The following is an 18,299-nucleotide window of genomic DNA, read 5'->3' on the forward strand; positions in this document are numbered from 1 at the left end:
TAAAAGCAATTTTTAAAATAGTATCTCAAGAGCAGGGACAAACTATGAAGAAAGCTTTATCCTGCCTTAAAAAGGTAAACATGTTGGCACCAGGAGGTTAGATGGAATATTATTGGTTGGAATTGAGCTGCCATATTATCAATTTACATCAATGCATTCAATTCTGGGAAGAGGAGCATGCAGCTATGCATTCATTGCATTGTGGGGAGGGTGGGTAAGGAGAGAGTAAGACTTGTAGATCTTTATGGTATAAGCAGGGCTGTGTGTTCCACATCAAATGTGTGATTCAGAAATTTATACTGAAACTTAAGCAAGTGGATATGAATCATTAACTATTTTCTTTCTAAGACTGAATTGTAATTTTTTGCAAGGAGTACATGGTGGATATGACATGGACATCAAGGTTACGTAAACAATGACATCGGAGGGCAAAAGATAATAGTTGTTAAAAAATGAAAGAGGATTCATCAAATTGGAGGAGAGATGCTTGGCTCATCCTGCTGTTCCTCATACTTCATGGGCTGTTCAGTGAACAGCATCACTAAATTGACCATGCACATCTGCCCTCAGTCCAGAATGGTGTGGACAGAAAGGACGCATTCTTAAAAGAGTTTCAAAAAGGATGTCTGGGGATGCACACACAGCTCTGGTTACAGGGGCACAGGAGAGAAACAGACACGGTGTTTACTATGCATGGTGGTGCAAATTGGGGGAATTCATCATGCCCCTGCATTTGGCAAATATGTGTGAACAGAGTGTCAACTTGCTTGTTTTGAGCAGATCCTCCTGTCTTCTTCTAACTTCTCTGCTTCTCTGCCTCCCTCTGTACATCTTCCCTCCTCCTCCCCATTGCGTACTTGCCAAGTTTCCTGTTGTATGACAATAAATCCATGTGGGTGAAGGCTGGTCCATGGGGGGAGAGGAATGCTGTGTTTTTCTGCCTCCCCCCATTGCACAGCAGGATAAAAGGCCACATAATCTTAGGAGGCTGAAGGATGAAAGATCCCACCACTCCACATTCCACCCCCAAACCCAGAGGAGGAAGAGTGGCCTACAGGGGGACTCTCCATATTGGAGCCCCCTGACTTAGCTCACATACTTACCTGCTCTGAATAGTCATTTCCGTCTACGTCGTCACTGTTGGAGTGGCCTCCGGGACTTTGTACATCTATCCCATGACTCTCCAGGATTGCTGCTTCTTCGAAAAAAGCAAATTGATCCCTGAATTATCTGCTGCAGGGTTACCAATAAGGATGAAGATGAAAAACCAGAATCCTCACAAGCGGGGTATCTTGTTTCTTGTAAGAACCTCAAAGAAATACTCAGAACTATTTTTTTTTTCAGTTTAAATTCAGCAACAAGAAAAAAATCAATTCTGCAAGCCAAATTCTGCCAAAGAAATGTGGCTACATAGATTTACCCAATTTGCAGAATTTCTCATATAGGCTTGGATAACTTCTGATTTTATATAATTTCCTGTGGTCTTACTAGTGCTGGGGGACAGCAACTGTCTTTTACAGGATACTAAAATATCTTTCACGACTGCCTCTTTAAATTTAGAGATTTCAGCAAATGCTATTTATGGATTCATAAGGACTGGAAACTTTCCCTCTAAATCAAAACAGCAATTCTCAACAGCTGCATTCTGCAACTGGCATCATGGTTTGGATTTTCTTCCTACACTCCTGTAGAATCAGGTCACATATGGAGCTCGTCCTACCAAATAGGTTTGCATTTAGGAGCCCCTTCTTAAGAAAGGGACAAAATGCACATTTGATTAGTGAAACCATAATCAAAGGAATAAAGCAGCATCTCTCTCTCTCTCTCCCTCTCTTATTTTCTATGTAGTGATTGGGACTATCCCTTTTCTGCAATTTTAATTCTGGCTTGATGGTTCTTACAATAAACCCACACCCTAAGTGAAGTCCCCTTTTCATCTTCATTTCAATATGGTGCAAACCTCTTTTGTGCATGTAGTTGCACTGTTAAAAAAAGGAAAATGAATTTGGTTGGAGGAGTATAAATGCCAATTTAAAAGAAAAAAATCAGTTTCTATCCAGGGTCATCAGCCTTTGAAAATATTTTATAACCCCAACTGGATTTCTAGCTGGCTCCAATCCCTTGACTGCAGAGCTTGCAATGCCTGTCCCTTGCAATAGAAATATTCCAGGGTGAAACTCACAAGTTATATGAACATAACAAGATGCTTCACTATTTTTTTGTGAGATTACAAAGAATCTTAGACTCATCCTACTTTATTGGTCTGCTATCCATACCATTGTTTGGTGTTTGGCTTTCTCATGCTAATGGACAAAATCTGCCAGCTTCCTTCTGATGTGTGTGTGTGTGTGTTTCCCAGGGACCAGCTTGCTATCTCATCCTAAGGAAGTATAAGAACATAAGAAGTTCCCTGCATGGATCAGCTCAAAGGTCCATCTAGTTCAGCATTCTAGTTCCAACAAGGCCAGAGACAGATGCCTCCAGGAAGTCCACAAGCAGGACTTGAAAGGCACTGCTTTTCTCTGGTGGTTGTAACCCTCAGCAACTGGCATTTCAAAATACATTGCATCTAAAACTGCAGATTCCAAATCACCATTCCAGCTAACAGCCAATAAAAACTCTTCTGCTCCATTATTTGGTTTTGTACCCTATGAAAAATAATGTAATTTTGGGTCAACCACCGTATTGTGTTAAATTGTCAAAAGTTTGCTTTTTGTTGTTTGTTCTCTCTTGAATCTGCTATCAGTCAATTTCACTGGAAGAACCTGAACTCTTAAATTATTAAAAAAGTTCAGAAATCTGAGGGAAGATTTATACTTGAGGTTTTTCTCTGAAAGGATACACAAATTAAAAATTCAAAGCAAAAAGAAATTAATTTATGTAATTAATTGCACATTTATATGTTAAATATTTTATATGATAGATAGGCACATTTAAAGCTCCTTTTCTGCATAATTTGTTAGAAAATTGTAATTTGTTATTTACTATTCTATATCCAAAGCATTTCAAACTCTGGAAAGTGCTGGATACCTGTATTATTTATCAGTATACAAGAAATGCTAATTAAAGTGAGGACTTTTCTTTAAATATTTATTTTCTCTAGCAGAATATTAGGCGCTGTATGGTATTATATTTGTGACTGTGGTGAGATGATAAAGAGGGAGGATGTGAAGGAAAACTAAATTGGGGGACAGAGATGGGAACACGCCACTGTTCGTGGCATCAGAAGGGCTTAATCAGAAGACACATCAGTATATGGTTGAGAGTAATCAGCTGTATGAGACATACCCATGGGGACTTCAGCAAACAATTATGCAAAGCTTTCTTCCTGCCCAGCTGTTGTTGCAGCCATCACTCCCCAGTTTAATTTTTTTTTAACCAGCAACAGCAACCCAAAATAGGCCGATGGTTGCTTCACCGGCACATGGTTATCACTAATCCTTCCTCCGTCCAATTTTACCAATTCACTAAATATCTGCAGGAGATACGGTTAAGGTGGAAGGAACAAAAATGCTACTACTCCTGCCAGCCAACTCTATGTCTAGAGATTATAATGGGGAGCATCCATTGCTTCACCTGCTTCTGTTCCACTTGCATGGAACATGGAGCTACAGTCAAGGCATGAAAACGTAAACCAGTTTCAGATCATACGTATGTGGAATATTTTAGTTATTCCTGGCCTAGAATAGATTTGGACAACAGGCTAAGATAAGCTTTATAAAGATTTATGTGTCATACAAACTTGTTCAATAACTTGAACAGTCTCTGCTTCATTTTGAGGACACTGGGAGAAATAAGGCAGGTTTTTCAAAAATAATCCAACCACAAGGAAAGCTTTTCACACAAATTGTTGGTCCCAAGCAATGTGGTACATTGAAGAACATTTTGAGGTATGTTTTAGAGTTCATATGTAGCACTTACTATTCTACTGGGCCTTATTGCCACCCTAAGTATATTAAAATTCATTATTTTATGGCCTAACATTCCCAGATAATCACAGTGGTGGACTAAATATACTTCATCCGTTGATCTTTTCATCAGAGCAAGTGCAGAGAAGTTTCCAACAAAACAGGAAATCTCTAGGTTTTCTTGAAAGGCATGATGAAATTCCCTCACCTAAGGGACTTAAAGATGCTATTATACACATATACCAATGCTTTTTGGCGACATGTTAACATTGATGAACTGTTCAGTAATAATAAAGGAAGAGAGAAAATTTGTTTTGACCATGTTGTCAAGCTTTTACTTTAAAAATATTATCAAGACTCTGTTTTCCTGTTAAGAAAAGTCAATCATGTTCCATCTTTCTTCAGCAGTTCTTCAAGGCTGTCTGATACATTACCAATATTGGCTCGCCTTTTGATTTCCTTCCTTCTATTGGCAAACCAATTGTACACTTTGAGGGAAGTAACTCGCTCCAGATCTGACAGCTTCTTTCCTGTGCAAAATAAAAAAAGAAACATGCTGGTATACTTGCTTTTAGTAGTTCCAGCACAGGATCTAGAATAGAATACCAGAGTTGGAAGGGATGTTGGAGATGGTTTTCCCAAACCATATGAGAGTTTATTTTCTAAATAAAAATAAAATAAAAAATAAAACCCAAACCTAAAAGCCCTTTTAATAGTTTTTGGAGACCTGTGGAGTACAAAGTGAGTATAACCACATCACACATGTAAGAGTACCCAGGACTGAAGAGGACAGGACTTTTAGGGCTTAAATTAGTCTTCTTGAGTTTCCCACTAAATTTAATAAACAGCAGCAGCTCTGAGATCCTCCAAAAAGAAACTTAGGACCGCACGTTGCTCACCCTACTTTATTTTCACAACCACATGCAACATTTAAATCCCACCCTACTTTTTGTCCTTCTGAAGCACCCTGCTGGATATTAGTCAGTGCAACTGCCAAAAATATATTCTGCCCTTTTGAAGGTAGAAACAGATGAACACTATAGCATAAGAAGAAGAAATTTAACACTGTTAATTCAGCACCTTCTGGTTTTTAATAAAAAAAATGGCTTGACATATTTTGAGCTTCACAGTTCTCTTTCAAAAAGGCTTTTCTGTTTTGAAACACTCCCAAAAACCGGATGTTCTCTCTCCCCACGTGCCGAATCTCTTTTCTTCTTTCCATTTTTAATTTTTTTAATTTTAATTTTAAATTTAAATGGAAAATATTCCTGAGATGATAGATTACTGCTGAAAGTGAAAATGCATTGGGTCATTTTTGAAAACAGTAACTGGCCTTTGACAGCATATTTGGGTACTGTATTTCTTTTTCATTTTGTCTAGTTTCTGTGTTAACACATGCATGGATGACTGAGTTAGAACTAATAAGGAAAAATATGTTTAAGTAAATGAGACAAAATATATATTAAGAGAGAGGGGAAAGGGGAGAAGAGAAAAAAGGGAAGGGAAGGGAAGGGATGGGAAGGGAAGGGAAGGGGAGGGGAGGGAAGGGAAGGGAAGGGAAGGGAGCAATATATCTCCTTCTTGGCTTCCTTGTGTACCTGGCTTCTGAATAACTGCATTACAGGCATTTGCAATTTCTTCTCTCTTGGCCTCATCAGGATATTGATTCTCATTGAAGTAGCTACAGAAACAAAGAGAGTGTATTCATCTTAGAAATCCTATTCCTTGTACCCACACAAAATAAAGACAACAAACTCAAGCCACAAATCTTTAAGAAACCCTGTATAGAGAAAAAAACATCACCATTTTTGAATATATGAAACAGACTTGTTTAAACTTTTCAGCAGAAGAGTGGGCTGTGAAGAATAATGCTCTTCAGTGCTTCGGATTTGAAAGGGGGGAAATGCCCATATAACACCTGTCAGCAACTCCTTAAAGCAGCTGCCTTTTTTCTGGAATCATTGCAGGATAATCCCAGGAAGAGAGACATTTGACTTAAAGAGTTGCCAATGCTTTTTGTCTTTTGAATCAGAACTATAGTGCATATGAGCCAATGGTCAGAGTTCAAGTCAGAGGTAGGCAACCAGAAGCACTTCAAGTTCTTTTTCAAAAGGAAATTCTGCTAGTGATAGGTATATAAAGAGAATTAAGAAAACTGTCACCATTAAACATGATTTATATCAGGTCTTATAAAGAGATTTACAAATTATGAATTAACATTATTTGCAAATGTTACTAGCAAAATGTGACAATAGCCATCACATTCATCATGGACAAATGCATAAATATCCATGTGAGGAAGAAGGCGGAAATGTGTCTCCAGAGCTAAAATATGTGCTAACATATAACTGACCACTTAACAGTTAGGCTGGTGAGATTTATTAAAAATTACTTAGAGGTTCTGATGTACAAATTTTTGGGGCATGGAGCCTTGCAAACCCCTAAATCAGAGGTCCCCAAACTTTTGGGCACCAAGGACCAGTTATGTGGAGAGAGGTTTTTCTGTGGACTGGAGGGGGCATCGTTTTGTGTGCTGCCTGCATCCTGTGGCTGGAGCTTTCCTTGTTTGTGTGGACCGGTTGCTGGCATGCCGTGGCCCAGTACTGGTCCATGGACTGGGGGTTGGGGATCCCTGTCTTAAATGGCATTATCAGAACATAGATCTGTCCAACCTCAAGACCAAGTTAGAGGCATGGGTTACTTTCTACCTTCTGGGATATTTCAATCCATTTCTGGATTATATTGTTGAATTTATATTCCAGCCTTTTACTTACAGTAGCTAACAATCAAAAGTCTAAAATACAAAGTCCAATTTCAAAACACTGATAATGCACCATTAGAAATGTATCAATAAAATCAACCCTTGCCCACCCACTTAAAGCCCACTAAGGAGGCATTCTAGCTGACCCATCAAAAACTTGTCCCAATAAAATCATTTTGACCTGCTAGTGGAAGAATAATTGCTTGTCTGAATTATCCTGGTAAGGAAACTTTTTTTTTAAATGATCCCTCCTCTTTTTTTTTTTAAGATTTAAGTAAAAACAGGCAGAATTCTATTCAACTCCTCACTGAGAAATATTTATTTATCAAATTTTGATACCATCCATCTCACAATCCAAGTGACACTGGGCGGTTTATAAATTTTAAAAAATTGCAGGTACATGCCTTCCAGTAAGTTCAAAGGTGCTGGCATAACTAATAAGCATTAGATTGCTATTAATATTTTTAAAATGTGCAAATTTTGTTAACTAATCCAAGGAATCTGGCTAGAAGTTTGGATCAGCAAGGACAAATCCCAGCAAAATTCAATCCATCTGCATGTTGCTTTTTCAACCTTTCCATCTTCTTGGTCCAGAGCCCTCCAGCCTCCTAGCTATTTTGGATTGTCCCTTGGGTGTCTTTTTAGTGACCCTCATTCACTAGTGCCACAATTTTCAAACTGGGGAAACTGTTACATGGAAAAAGAGTTCCCTCCAGCTATGCTATCCAGAGAGTTAAGTCGCTGGCTATGCCTCAACTGGCTTTGCTAACGCTTATCCCACTGGACCCAGTAATTTTTGGGGAGGGCGGGGGAGTGGTAGAGAAGAAAAGGGCAGAATGAAGGGAAGTGAAAAAGGCAACAGATGAAGACAGCCAGAACTTCTAGTTCATAAAACATATGTTTCTCACTAAGCCAAATATTAATATAGGTGCACAGAAGTCCTACTGCTCCTGCTACAAATAACAGACGTGGGGTGTTAAAGAAAGTTAATTAATTAACGGCTATGGAAAGTATCATTTTTCCTATTTTTATTACCTGAGAGAATGGAGAAGCATTTCCAAAAACAAAGAACACAGGACGGAAAAAAGAAAAAAACCACTATAACCCAGTTTTGAGATTGGCTTTTGTCTCCATTGACTCTTGTGATTTGTGGGATAGACGTTTGAGAACTCCTTTTGTGTTCCCCAGTCTTCTCATGGGTGCCTGCTTATTCCATCCCTTTAGCCACCTAATAATTTCACATCATACAAAAAAAAATCTTTCCCACTTCTACTAAAGTTGCAGTACAGTATTTAGCTCAAAATATTACACATGTACATGAAAAAGAAGAGCCAGTTTGGTGAAATGGTTAAGATATCAGGCTAGAAAGTGGGAGCCAGTTGGGTGACATTGAGCCAGTCCCTCTCTCTCAGCCCTAGGAAGGAGGCAATGGCAAATCTCACCAAGAAAACTGCAAGGGACTAGTCTTCAAAGCAAATGAATTAGAAATATATGAAAATACAATTTTCATGCAGATCTCAGAATCACTTTGTTGACTGGATAACTACAGAGAATGAATGAATAAGTGAATGAATGAATGAATGAATATCAAGACATGCAAATACCAAAGTCTGAAATGTGACTGATACAATCTGTTTGTCCCTCTTTCTGTTAAAAGCCTATCATGTTTTTCCATTCCTACCACTATGAAGATTTTCTCCAACTGCCCTTTTATACCACTCACAGAAATTATATGGTTTATCAATATTTGAATAGTGCCAATATCAATATGAACCCAAAACCATAAAAACATTTTCTGAATGTTAGGAAGAGAGGTTGTGAGATATAAAGGCTAAAGATATGTGACTGTTGACACCATATTAAACTTGTCCCCACTCCCAAATATCTATCAAAAATGATTAGACTATACTAGGCTCAGAATGCTTTGAAGCAGTAAAGCAAAAAAAAAAAGTGTACTTTATGGATAAGTAGATGGGGTGGGGGCAGGAAGCAACAAGATGAGCAGAATGAATGATTACAAAAGCCTGGGGATAAACCTTCAACAAATGCAATTGTGCTTTCTAGACAAAAGGCGCCCGTCAGGATGGCGATGGCTGATTGCAGAGGGAATCAAATGATCTTTTTTGTGTAGGGTGACAGTAAAGGATGAAAATGAAAAGTGGCCAAAATATGTGAGCTGGACTAGAATGTGAAACAATGGTAAAAACACTGAAATATCCTTGAAACAGTTCATTTCTATGATTTATGTGGGATGTAGAAATACTGCCAACTTGTAGAAATCTGTACCATCAGGGACAGTATGAGCAGAGCACTGGGAAAATGCAACTCTGATTATTGGTTAGGAAAAATAATTTTTGGTTCTGCATTAATGCACCCTACATTGTGTGAAGTGTTACCATCCATCCTGAATACACAAAATTCTGCCAGGAAATTGCACATTTCCAACATAAAACCTTGCTTTCTCTAAATGCCTATGCAGATTCTCAGTCATCCAGGTCATGGTTATCCCAAAGGTGCCTTTTCAAACGGCAACTGGACTTTGTTTTTCCTTGAAGATGTTTCACTTTTCATCCAAGAAGCTTCTTCAGTTCTGACTGATACACCACCTATCTCATGTTTACAACAGTCCTTTTAGCAGTTCCAAGAAGGTTCCGCACCCATTTGCACTATTCAGGTGATCCTGAGGGCACAGATAAATCTCCAAGTGGTCTTAACGACTCTCAAAAAGAGTGCTCATGACCAGATGGAGGAATATAAATCCTTCCATCCTCTACCATTCAATCATTCAGCATTTTACATCACCACTGTTTTGTCCATTTCTATATTCTTGCCTCCAGAAGTAAGGTTGAATCCTGCTAAGTAAGCAGGCCATAAACTTTCCAGTATCCATCTATCCATCCTTCTTTCCTTCCTTCCTTTTTGTGATTCCTCAAGTCCTCTAATTCTACTGACATCAAATCACAAAACCACAAAAGAAGATTGGTGTATTAAATCTTCAGGAGGCTTAAATATATTTATTACTGTTTTAATCCTTCTCCACTCTCAAGATAAGGGCCAGGAAAACGGAGTCCAAAATCTTATTCCTAATCCCATTAAGTGATATTGTTATAAGTCTTGCCCATGTGGCCAATGGTCATTTAAACAATTGAAAAATGCTCTAGACTTGTTTATTGTCAGAATTACGCAGACAAATTGCTCCACCAACTAAGAACTGCTATGCATCTCCATGAACAATTTAACAATAATAAATGGATGAATTTGTGTCTAAAACTATTTTCACAATGATCAGGAACTGATAATTATCAGGAACTGCTGAATGACAGTAATTATCATACACTATTATTTTTTAAAGATTTAAAGAGAGCAGGCATGTAAGCTTAAGATGGCAAAGTGGTATCAATTTTCTAAAGATTTTCTAAAGATGGACAAGGAATGTCACATTATTTACAATGTGGTGTTTACATTTACATTCCATTCCCTGAGATAAGCTTTCACATAACTTCATTTTCAAACAATGCCAACAGTCTATTTTGATGGAAGATATAAAGGATACATATTTTTATGCATTTGTAATACTATTGGAAGATATGAGCCATTAATTACTACATTGTAAGTTATATCAGGAACCTAGAGCTAGATTCATATACCCTTGTTAATCTAACTGAATCAGTTTGGTTTATCAAATCAGATTAAAAAATCAAACCTGCTGATTGATCTAGATATATATGTAACAAAAAAAGTTTTATTGTTTGCAGTGGCCACAAGGAAGATACGAATGCACATGCTGAAAATAGTACTGTTAATATTAAAGGGGTTGCATTGAATTGATATGGATTGTTGTAATTTTATATGAATTTTGCTAAAATGTATGGTTGCAAATAAATGTCTAAACTTATTTTGCAACAGTTGAAACACTGAACTAATTTATATCAAGAAAGGAACCTTAATGATATAAACCAAGCATGATACCTGCCGAGGCTCCAAGTTACAACTTTTTACCATAAAATAGTAGTAAAAAAATCTCACATCTTTTCAGATTAAAAAAGAATTAACATCCAGGCATTGAATGCGCACAACAGCAGGTGAAAAAAAAAGAATTAAAAAAATTATCTAGGGTTCTGTGATATGGTCTACTCTAACTCTCACCATCTACTGTATGTGTAGTTCCTATATTACCTTTCCATGACAGCCAAACATTCCTTTCTCCAGGTAAACCGACTGCCGCGTCGCAAGCGGAAAGTCCCAGAGGTAGCTGTGACTGGCGGAGGAGTCTGTCTCCATTCTGGCTCTTCAACTGGAATAGGGGCTGGTCTCATGCTTAATGTAGCCCCTGGAAAAAGCAAAGCAGAAAGCAAAATGTTTCCTAAGGAACTAAAAATAACACCCACTCCTCTTCCCAGGCTGGCTGATGACAGGGAGCAACTCCCAGTGGGATGAGACTTTGTTTCTCTGAAATTAAAATTAAGATAACTAGCAGTAAAGAGAAACACAGCCCTGTGTGTATAACAGAAAAGCTCACGATAAGAAAATTAAGTCAAAGAACAGTGCAACAGCCTGCAAGTTGTCATGTCAAATCTCCTGATACCTCATTTTCAAGCAACAGCTAATATTACAATGCAGAATTCCAAAATAGAAGGTTCCATTACCATTTAGAGATTGGGAATAGCACATACATATACAGTCATGCATTTTTTGACTGAATGCCTATAAATATGATGGGTAGTGGGAAGGAAATTCTTAGCATTCTGGGGCTGTCACTATATAAGTGAAAGACAGATTCTAGGTACTGTTAGTTAGCCTAGCTTTCCTAGCAAGCAATTAACAAAGATGGTACACTTGATCCCACGGGTAAAATAAACTGATCTTGGCATGAAAGTAGTATTTTTTTCATGATGTTTCTCTATCCAGTACGCCTTACCAACACAGGATTTCTAATGCATCAGATCATGCTGTACCACTATAATTTAGTGTGATGGTTTATAACATATTGTAAGTAGCCTGGTAAGTATAAGCGATACTTGTGTTCTTTTCCCCTCACATTTAGAGACTATTCCTGTGAAGTTCTTACATGCTTTCCCTCTTCTGTTAAGTACACCCAAACACAAAGACTAATTATTACCTAAGATTATGGCAGCATTACCTCCTTCCTTGTCTGCATCTCCTTTCATTAAGTACTCCCTCTAATGTACAGAGCATTTGGGGTTTTGCATCTGAACAGCTGGAATGTTCATTAACATTCAATAACACCTTAGCAGTTTAGACAACAGCATATTTAAGCATATGAAAGCACAGATATTCAAGCTAATTAAAAAAGCCAGAGACAGTCAAGCTACTTCAAATTAATAATGACTTTCAAATGAATCTATATTTACTACAGAATGCTTATGTTTCTTGTTTTGTATACTTCATGTTTAACAGCAGCCTAACAAACCCAGAAGATACAGAATATATGTTTTTGATATAAACCTTCAGAGATGTTGTGAATACCTGTGCCAACGACATTAAGAGAAATCTTTATATAACTGTGTATGATATGTACTGAATCTCAACTTTTATATGGATTTATCCAGCCTGCATTTCCAAAACACTGCAAATTAGAATACAAATATTCACAAAATTCAACATTTTTCTTAATGTTGTCATGTAATCTACAATTCTAAAACAACCACCAAACATATAAATTAGGGCAAAATAGTTGAAAACTATTCAGAAATATTTATTTATTAAATGTGTATGCTGACCAACTCAAGGCATATAAATTCATATAGGAAATTTATATACATATATTTATGTATTTATGCACATATTCATAAATATGTATACAAAGAGGAATGTACATAAAAATGTGTACAATTTGATGGAAGAAGGGACACATTTGCAAGCTAAAACTAAATTTTTGGCTCATTGTTCATTTCAAAACAAATTGCCCAAAAGTGAAATTTACAGTTTCATCTACTCAGCTTCAAAATTTGTTTTAAAATAAAGTATTGGTAGCCAAATGCAAAATACTGAAGGAGGCTCTGAAAAGCAAAACTTCTCTCTGGAAATCTTTTTTTGGTGAACATCAAAGCAGAATGGGAAAGAGAGCAAATTTCTGTACCATTTAGCTTCTAGGTAACAGACACAAATAATTCTATGAGACAAGCATTTCAAAGATGCTTCTTAGCTAAAAAGGAAGACAAAACAAGATCTATAAATTTTCTTCAGCAATATTTCTGCTTCCATGTAAATCAGTTATTATTGACAGGTCTGTTTTCTGAACACACAACACGTTTCCCCTGCTCTGCAGTTCTTCCTCTTAAGTATTAGAAATGGCCATGCAAAAGAGCAACACAGCCAAGAGATTAGATCACTTGGCTACAACCCTGAAAGCTTTGCTGCTTCAAAGCCTACTTTTAATTCAGTACGTGATGACTCTGTCACCCCACTCCCTGTAAAAGGAAAAACACGCCTGCCTGGTAGAACCAAAACCCACTTTGCTAGAAAAGAGTAGGATATTTGGCAGCCACCACACTGCTTGTATACAGCTAGTTGCTGCAGCTCTGCTGGAACACACATTCACGGTTCAATTCCTTTTGCCTGCACCATTTTTTGGGAGCAAAGATCCAGTCACATCTGGGTTCATCACCAACTTCCTTTTTCCTCCAACTTCCATTTCAACATTGTTCTAGTTTCTGTTCTCTTCTTCCTCTACTCTCCTTGGCTACTTCTACCAACAATTTTCATGGGTCACTCTTCCCCTGAAAGGGCTGGCTACAACTTGGAAGTACTCTTGCTAGAAAAACAAGTACAGCAAAAGTGAGGGGAACCTTCGCTTAGCTGAGGTTGGCGTCCAGTTTTGTGTAAACTGTTAGGATTCATTTTTGTTGTAAAAATATTTGTAACAAACAAGCAAATGCGCAATAGGATTATGGCATTTTAGTTTAGAAAGCAGACAAAAGTTTGGACATTAGAGGAATGAACAAAAATTACAATGTAGATCTGTAACAAAATATTCTAATATGGATTTCAGTGAATCCACTACTTTCCCAATTCACTTTCCCAATTTCTCTCCTCCACCACCAAAATTAGCTATTGTCACATGGATATTAAATAAACCCAGTTTTCAGGGCACTATCTACTGAAGTCACTTCCTTTCCCCCAACTCCATATATTTTTTTGCATTGCTACAATTGTCATATTCCTTTGGCTTCGCCAGTACTATAAACTTAAAGTTGAGGCTTCTTTGAAACAATGGTGGTTTCAAAGTTTGGAATTAAAGGGAACAAGTGAAGCCCCAGGCAAAACATCAAGTCAAATCTGAAATTATAAGACTTGGAGCTGTGTTTTAATCATGAATCCATTGCTTAGAAAAGAATTTATAACCATACCTGTTATAAATGTGAACTGATGTGGAGGTAGCCAAGCTTTCTAAGAATTCTATGGGATTCTTCATGTGTTCATTAATTTCTTTTGTGACTATTCTATTCCCTTCTAGTTCTATAAAAATGGTGTTGTTGATTATGTTACCTCATTCATTCTTTCAAGACAGACTTCAAATAGTGATATGTCAAGATTCTTCTCCAAAGTATATATTTTGTTCCCTCCCTTTCTTCTCCATTCTCTTCTACCATTTGTGAATTGCATGTCATTCCCCAATAAAATAATAGTGCTATTTGGTGCTTCTCCATATTGACTGATAGTGAAAGAATGAAAAATATAAGTTCTGTTTAGAATCTTTTATTACAATATGCCTTGGATCTTAAACATAATTTTTCTCTGGCATATCCTGACATTATTCCAAAAACCAATGCCCATGTACTCTTAATGGGTGCTTCTGGAAGTTTCTTGGCAGTCCAACAGAAACCTGGCAGCCTAAAGGAAGATAAAGAGATGCATCCACAATGATGATAGTACACATTAAATCCAAGTCTTTGTATCCTCCAGATGTATATTTTTATATTTCCCATAAAGGTAATGTTGAACAGGAACTGTGGAAATTATAGTCCAACACACTTAGAAGCAGCAATATCTTGGGGAAATATGCATTTCAAAGTGGAGTCCCCCATTTATTTACTTATTTATTAAATTTATATGCCAACCATCTCACTCTGCAAAGTGACCCTGGGCGGGTTTTAGGCTGATTGGTAGTGTTCTCAGGTTAGACAAAATATAAATATAAATTAAAAGAAACACACAGAATCTCTTTGTTGGCTCACTGTCCTTCCCCTGACTTCTTATTCCATAACTTCACTCTTTTTCTCCTTTAGAAGTTCACTGCATTTCCATGGGGACTAGAAGGAATGCTGAAGCTAACTTATTAGAACCCATCCCTGAAATCCAGGGGGAGGAAAAAATTGATCCACAAAATTTGAAAAGGAAAATCACAAGGAAAGGGACTTTTAAAACCTTTGTTTAAATGGGTTTGATAGGAGAATGGGAGTGGGAGGGAGTATTTCTATTTTCATGGTTAGCCTGGCCCTTTGAAATAGTAGGCCAGACAGGGTGAATCACACTCAAGCCTCGCTAAAACATTAACAAACTGAACAAATTTCTGCCTTATGGAAGAAGAATGTCTTCTCCTCCCCTTGTAGAGAACAAAACCATACATGTTCAAACAAGGAGAACATGGGATAGAGCCCAAGGAGAAAGCTCAGCATTTGCTATGTCTGGACTGCAAGCCTAAAGCCATCACATCTCTATGTCTGCTTAAATTGGTGATGACCTGGAGAAAGAGACGGAAAGTGCTGCCAAGGTTATGCACTCATCGACTCATAGAGGCTGCCCGGCTACCTATTTGCCAATAAGACTAATCAAGCCAGAGCAAATGAATTAACATTCTGGATGTCAAAACAAGGGTACTGCAATATCTGTCAGAGTGTCTTAAAAGTCTACCTTTGTAGCAGCCTTCAAGTCTGAATACAAAATTCTGAGAAAATGTACGCATTTTTCCAACGGAAAGATACTTAAAAGAATTTACTATTATTCAGCTATCTATAGACTTCATTTACTTTTGCTCTCCTAAAGCATATAATGATAAAAGAATTATCAACCTGATCCTATACATTGGTCAAAGATGTGTCTTATATAAGTATTTTTGCAACCAAAAGCTAATAGCTGAGTTTTGGGGGTTTCCCTCCCCTCATCCCTAGCAATTCTTCTTCCTTTTGCATACTTTTTTTAGATTTAAACATGAGTGCTAGGTCTTTCTTAATTATGCCTGTTTGATAGATGGCTGTCATTTGTGCTTACTTATCAAATATATAATTGAAACTCAAATGTCCAGAGATTCTATACTGTATCTTTGCACAAAAATGATATGCAACACTAAAAATCCATAATGTTCATGGGATGCCTACCAAGGGAAAAAGGAAAGACAATTTGCAACAACTTAACCAAAATTTAATCTTAGCAAGGTAACCTCATATGCATACAGACAGGAACTAAGAGACAGGCTTCAAACAAAGCAGTATTAACAATGACAATAACACCTCCAAGCTGGAGCAATTTAATTTTTCAAGTTTTGAGAATAAAGCAACTATCTGGCAAACTCTCCATATTCATACATATCCTGCTATTGTCATGTATAAGTAGCATTATACTAAGTGCAGAAAAGAAATAAGCCATGGTATGTCAAAGAAATAAAGGCATGAAATAAGAAAATACAGATTAATCTAATTTATATCAAAGCCATTCACTGTATTTCCCTATATTTGTCCCAAAGGTGATTTTTCAAAAGGCAACTAGACTTTGTTTTCCTTTGAAGATAATAATAATAATAATAATAATAATAATAATAATAATAATAATAATAATAATAATAATAATAATAATAATAATAATAATAATAATAATAAAAAAATAACTTATCATCCAAGAAGCCTTTTTAGTTCTTCCTGAAAATCATTCTTCTTTTCACCACATTGGCAAACTGCGTCACACATTGTTTTTTGTCTTAAAACTTTTCACTTCTCTTATCAATTCCATCCCATCATGACTTTCTCAGTTTGTCCATTCCTCTCAACCCATTTACTCTTCTGTTAGGTATTTGTTTTGTGATTTGATCCTGATTCATTTCATCATTTCAATCTATTTCTTTTCACCCTGATGACTCACTTTCATATTCAATCCATATTCATTCAGCACTTACTGTATATGTTCTTGACCTTATCCTCTTGTTTTACCACACATGTTTTTAAGTAACCATTCCCATTACATTTGATTTACTTTTATGTTTGTTCTGAAATATCCCACTCTTACTTCCACGTAACAAAATGAGCAGAAGCAAACTCTTATACACAGCATTTTTTCACCTCTTTCAACATTCATTTGACTCAATAAATTATATGCTACCCCACTATCTTTCTGCCAGTAATTTCATGCCTTAGAATATCTCCATTCATTTCCCATCTTTCATAAATACTTTACCAAGAAATACAACTTTATCTACTGGCTCTAGTTTTTAAACATTTAAATATGGTTTGCAATTGTTCACTTAATTTTCTTTACCCTAGTGTTTGATATATTAATTTTTAGTTCCTGTTCTTTATATCATAAAAATAACTGTCACCAAAAATCTTGGTATTTCCTATACTATGTAACTATTGCCAACACAGAGATTTCTATTTTCATATTGCGCCTGTCTTATGAGGAGATATAATGAACCTAATGTCATGTTTCCGACAGATGAAACTCTTCATAAGAACTTTGAGGCATTGTTTACCTTAAAGAATCTTTTATTTGAGAAACAAAGTATTGGTACTACATAGTCAAAACCAAAAACTAAATTCCCCTCCCCTGGATACAAAGTAACAAAGCACAATTCCTTCCTCCAATAAACAGTCATAAATCACATTCCTCAATTAGCTCTCCAGCCTGCCAAAACTCTATCAACTCTGGGCCCAATGACCTTGGGTTCCCACGGCTGAGTTATTATTGTTATGACTAGCTGGGCTCTCATCCACATTCCCCCTCCCAGCATCAACTAACTCTAAAAGCAATAGAGAAAAATGGCTGCATTTCCATCTGTTGTCAAAGCAAGAACATCCGATGTTAGCAGCGTTGACACCCTACTTTTCTATTGCAAGGACACTAGCTGAGAGAAGAAAATCATGCAACTGCAGAAAAATTACCAAAAATCTTATTAAGGAATGCACAGAAACAATGGCATTAAATTACAATATTCCCCCCCCCCAGCTTTGTTTGGCTCTGCTTTTTGAAGTTTGGGAATCAAGAATAAACAAGGAAACTCAAGGCAAGAAGAATTTCTTTTCTGAAATATTAAGCAGATGAAGTCTCACTGAAGTTTCATCTCCTTCAGTTGAAAGCCATCCAATAATACATATTGCTATGTACCTTCACAAGTTTTTGTTCTGCATCTTCTTCAGGCACTCTAGTGAAGAATGGGATGTTATCTTCTGAAGCTCTCTTTCTATCATTGAATAGTTCAAGTTGTCAGAAGTTGTTTTATTTGTTAGAAGGTTTAAATAGAAGCTGCATGGCCACCTGGCAGCATATCTCAATAATAGATTTCTTGCATCTGTGAGGGTTGAACTATATGACCATTGAGATCCTTTCCAAATTTCATTTCAACTCTGATTTTTTTATATTTTAGGACATCCATCTCTCTCCTTGCTCTACACTAAGAGGGA

At 36.8% G+C, this 18,299-nt stretch overlaps 1 protein-coding gene across 1 annotated transcript in view; it reads right to left on the reverse strand.

Moving 5' to 3' along the window:
* The window catches only part of HMBOX1 (homeobox containing 1), a 51,204-nt gene that overhangs the window by 7,882 nt on the left and 25,023 nt on the right, over positions 1 to 18,299 (reverse strand). Inside the window, exons 5-9 of the mRNA XM_029283538.1 lie at positions 10,846 to 10,999; positions 5,507 to 5,589; positions 4,343 to 4,438; positions 1,104 to 1,195; positions 768 to 869 (exon numbers count right to left, since the gene is read on the reverse strand). Coding sequence (XP_029139371.1) covers positions 768 to 869; positions 1,104 to 1,195; positions 4,343 to 4,438; positions 5,507 to 5,589; positions 10,846 to 10,999 — 527 coding nt within the window. The remainder of the gene's footprint in view (positions 1 to 767; positions 870 to 1,103; positions 1,196 to 4,342; positions 4,439 to 5,506; positions 5,590 to 10,845; positions 11,000 to 18,299) is intronic.

The sequence above is a fragment of the Protobothrops mucrosquamatus genome, unplaced genomic scaffold (assembly GCF_001527695.2).
Source record: "Protobothrops mucrosquamatus isolate PMUCROS unplaced genomic scaffold, P.Mucros_1.0 scaffold125, whole genome shotgun sequence".
Taxonomy (NCBI): domain Eukaryota; kingdom Metazoa; phylum Chordata; class Lepidosauria; order Squamata; family Viperidae; genus Protobothrops; species Protobothrops mucrosquamatus.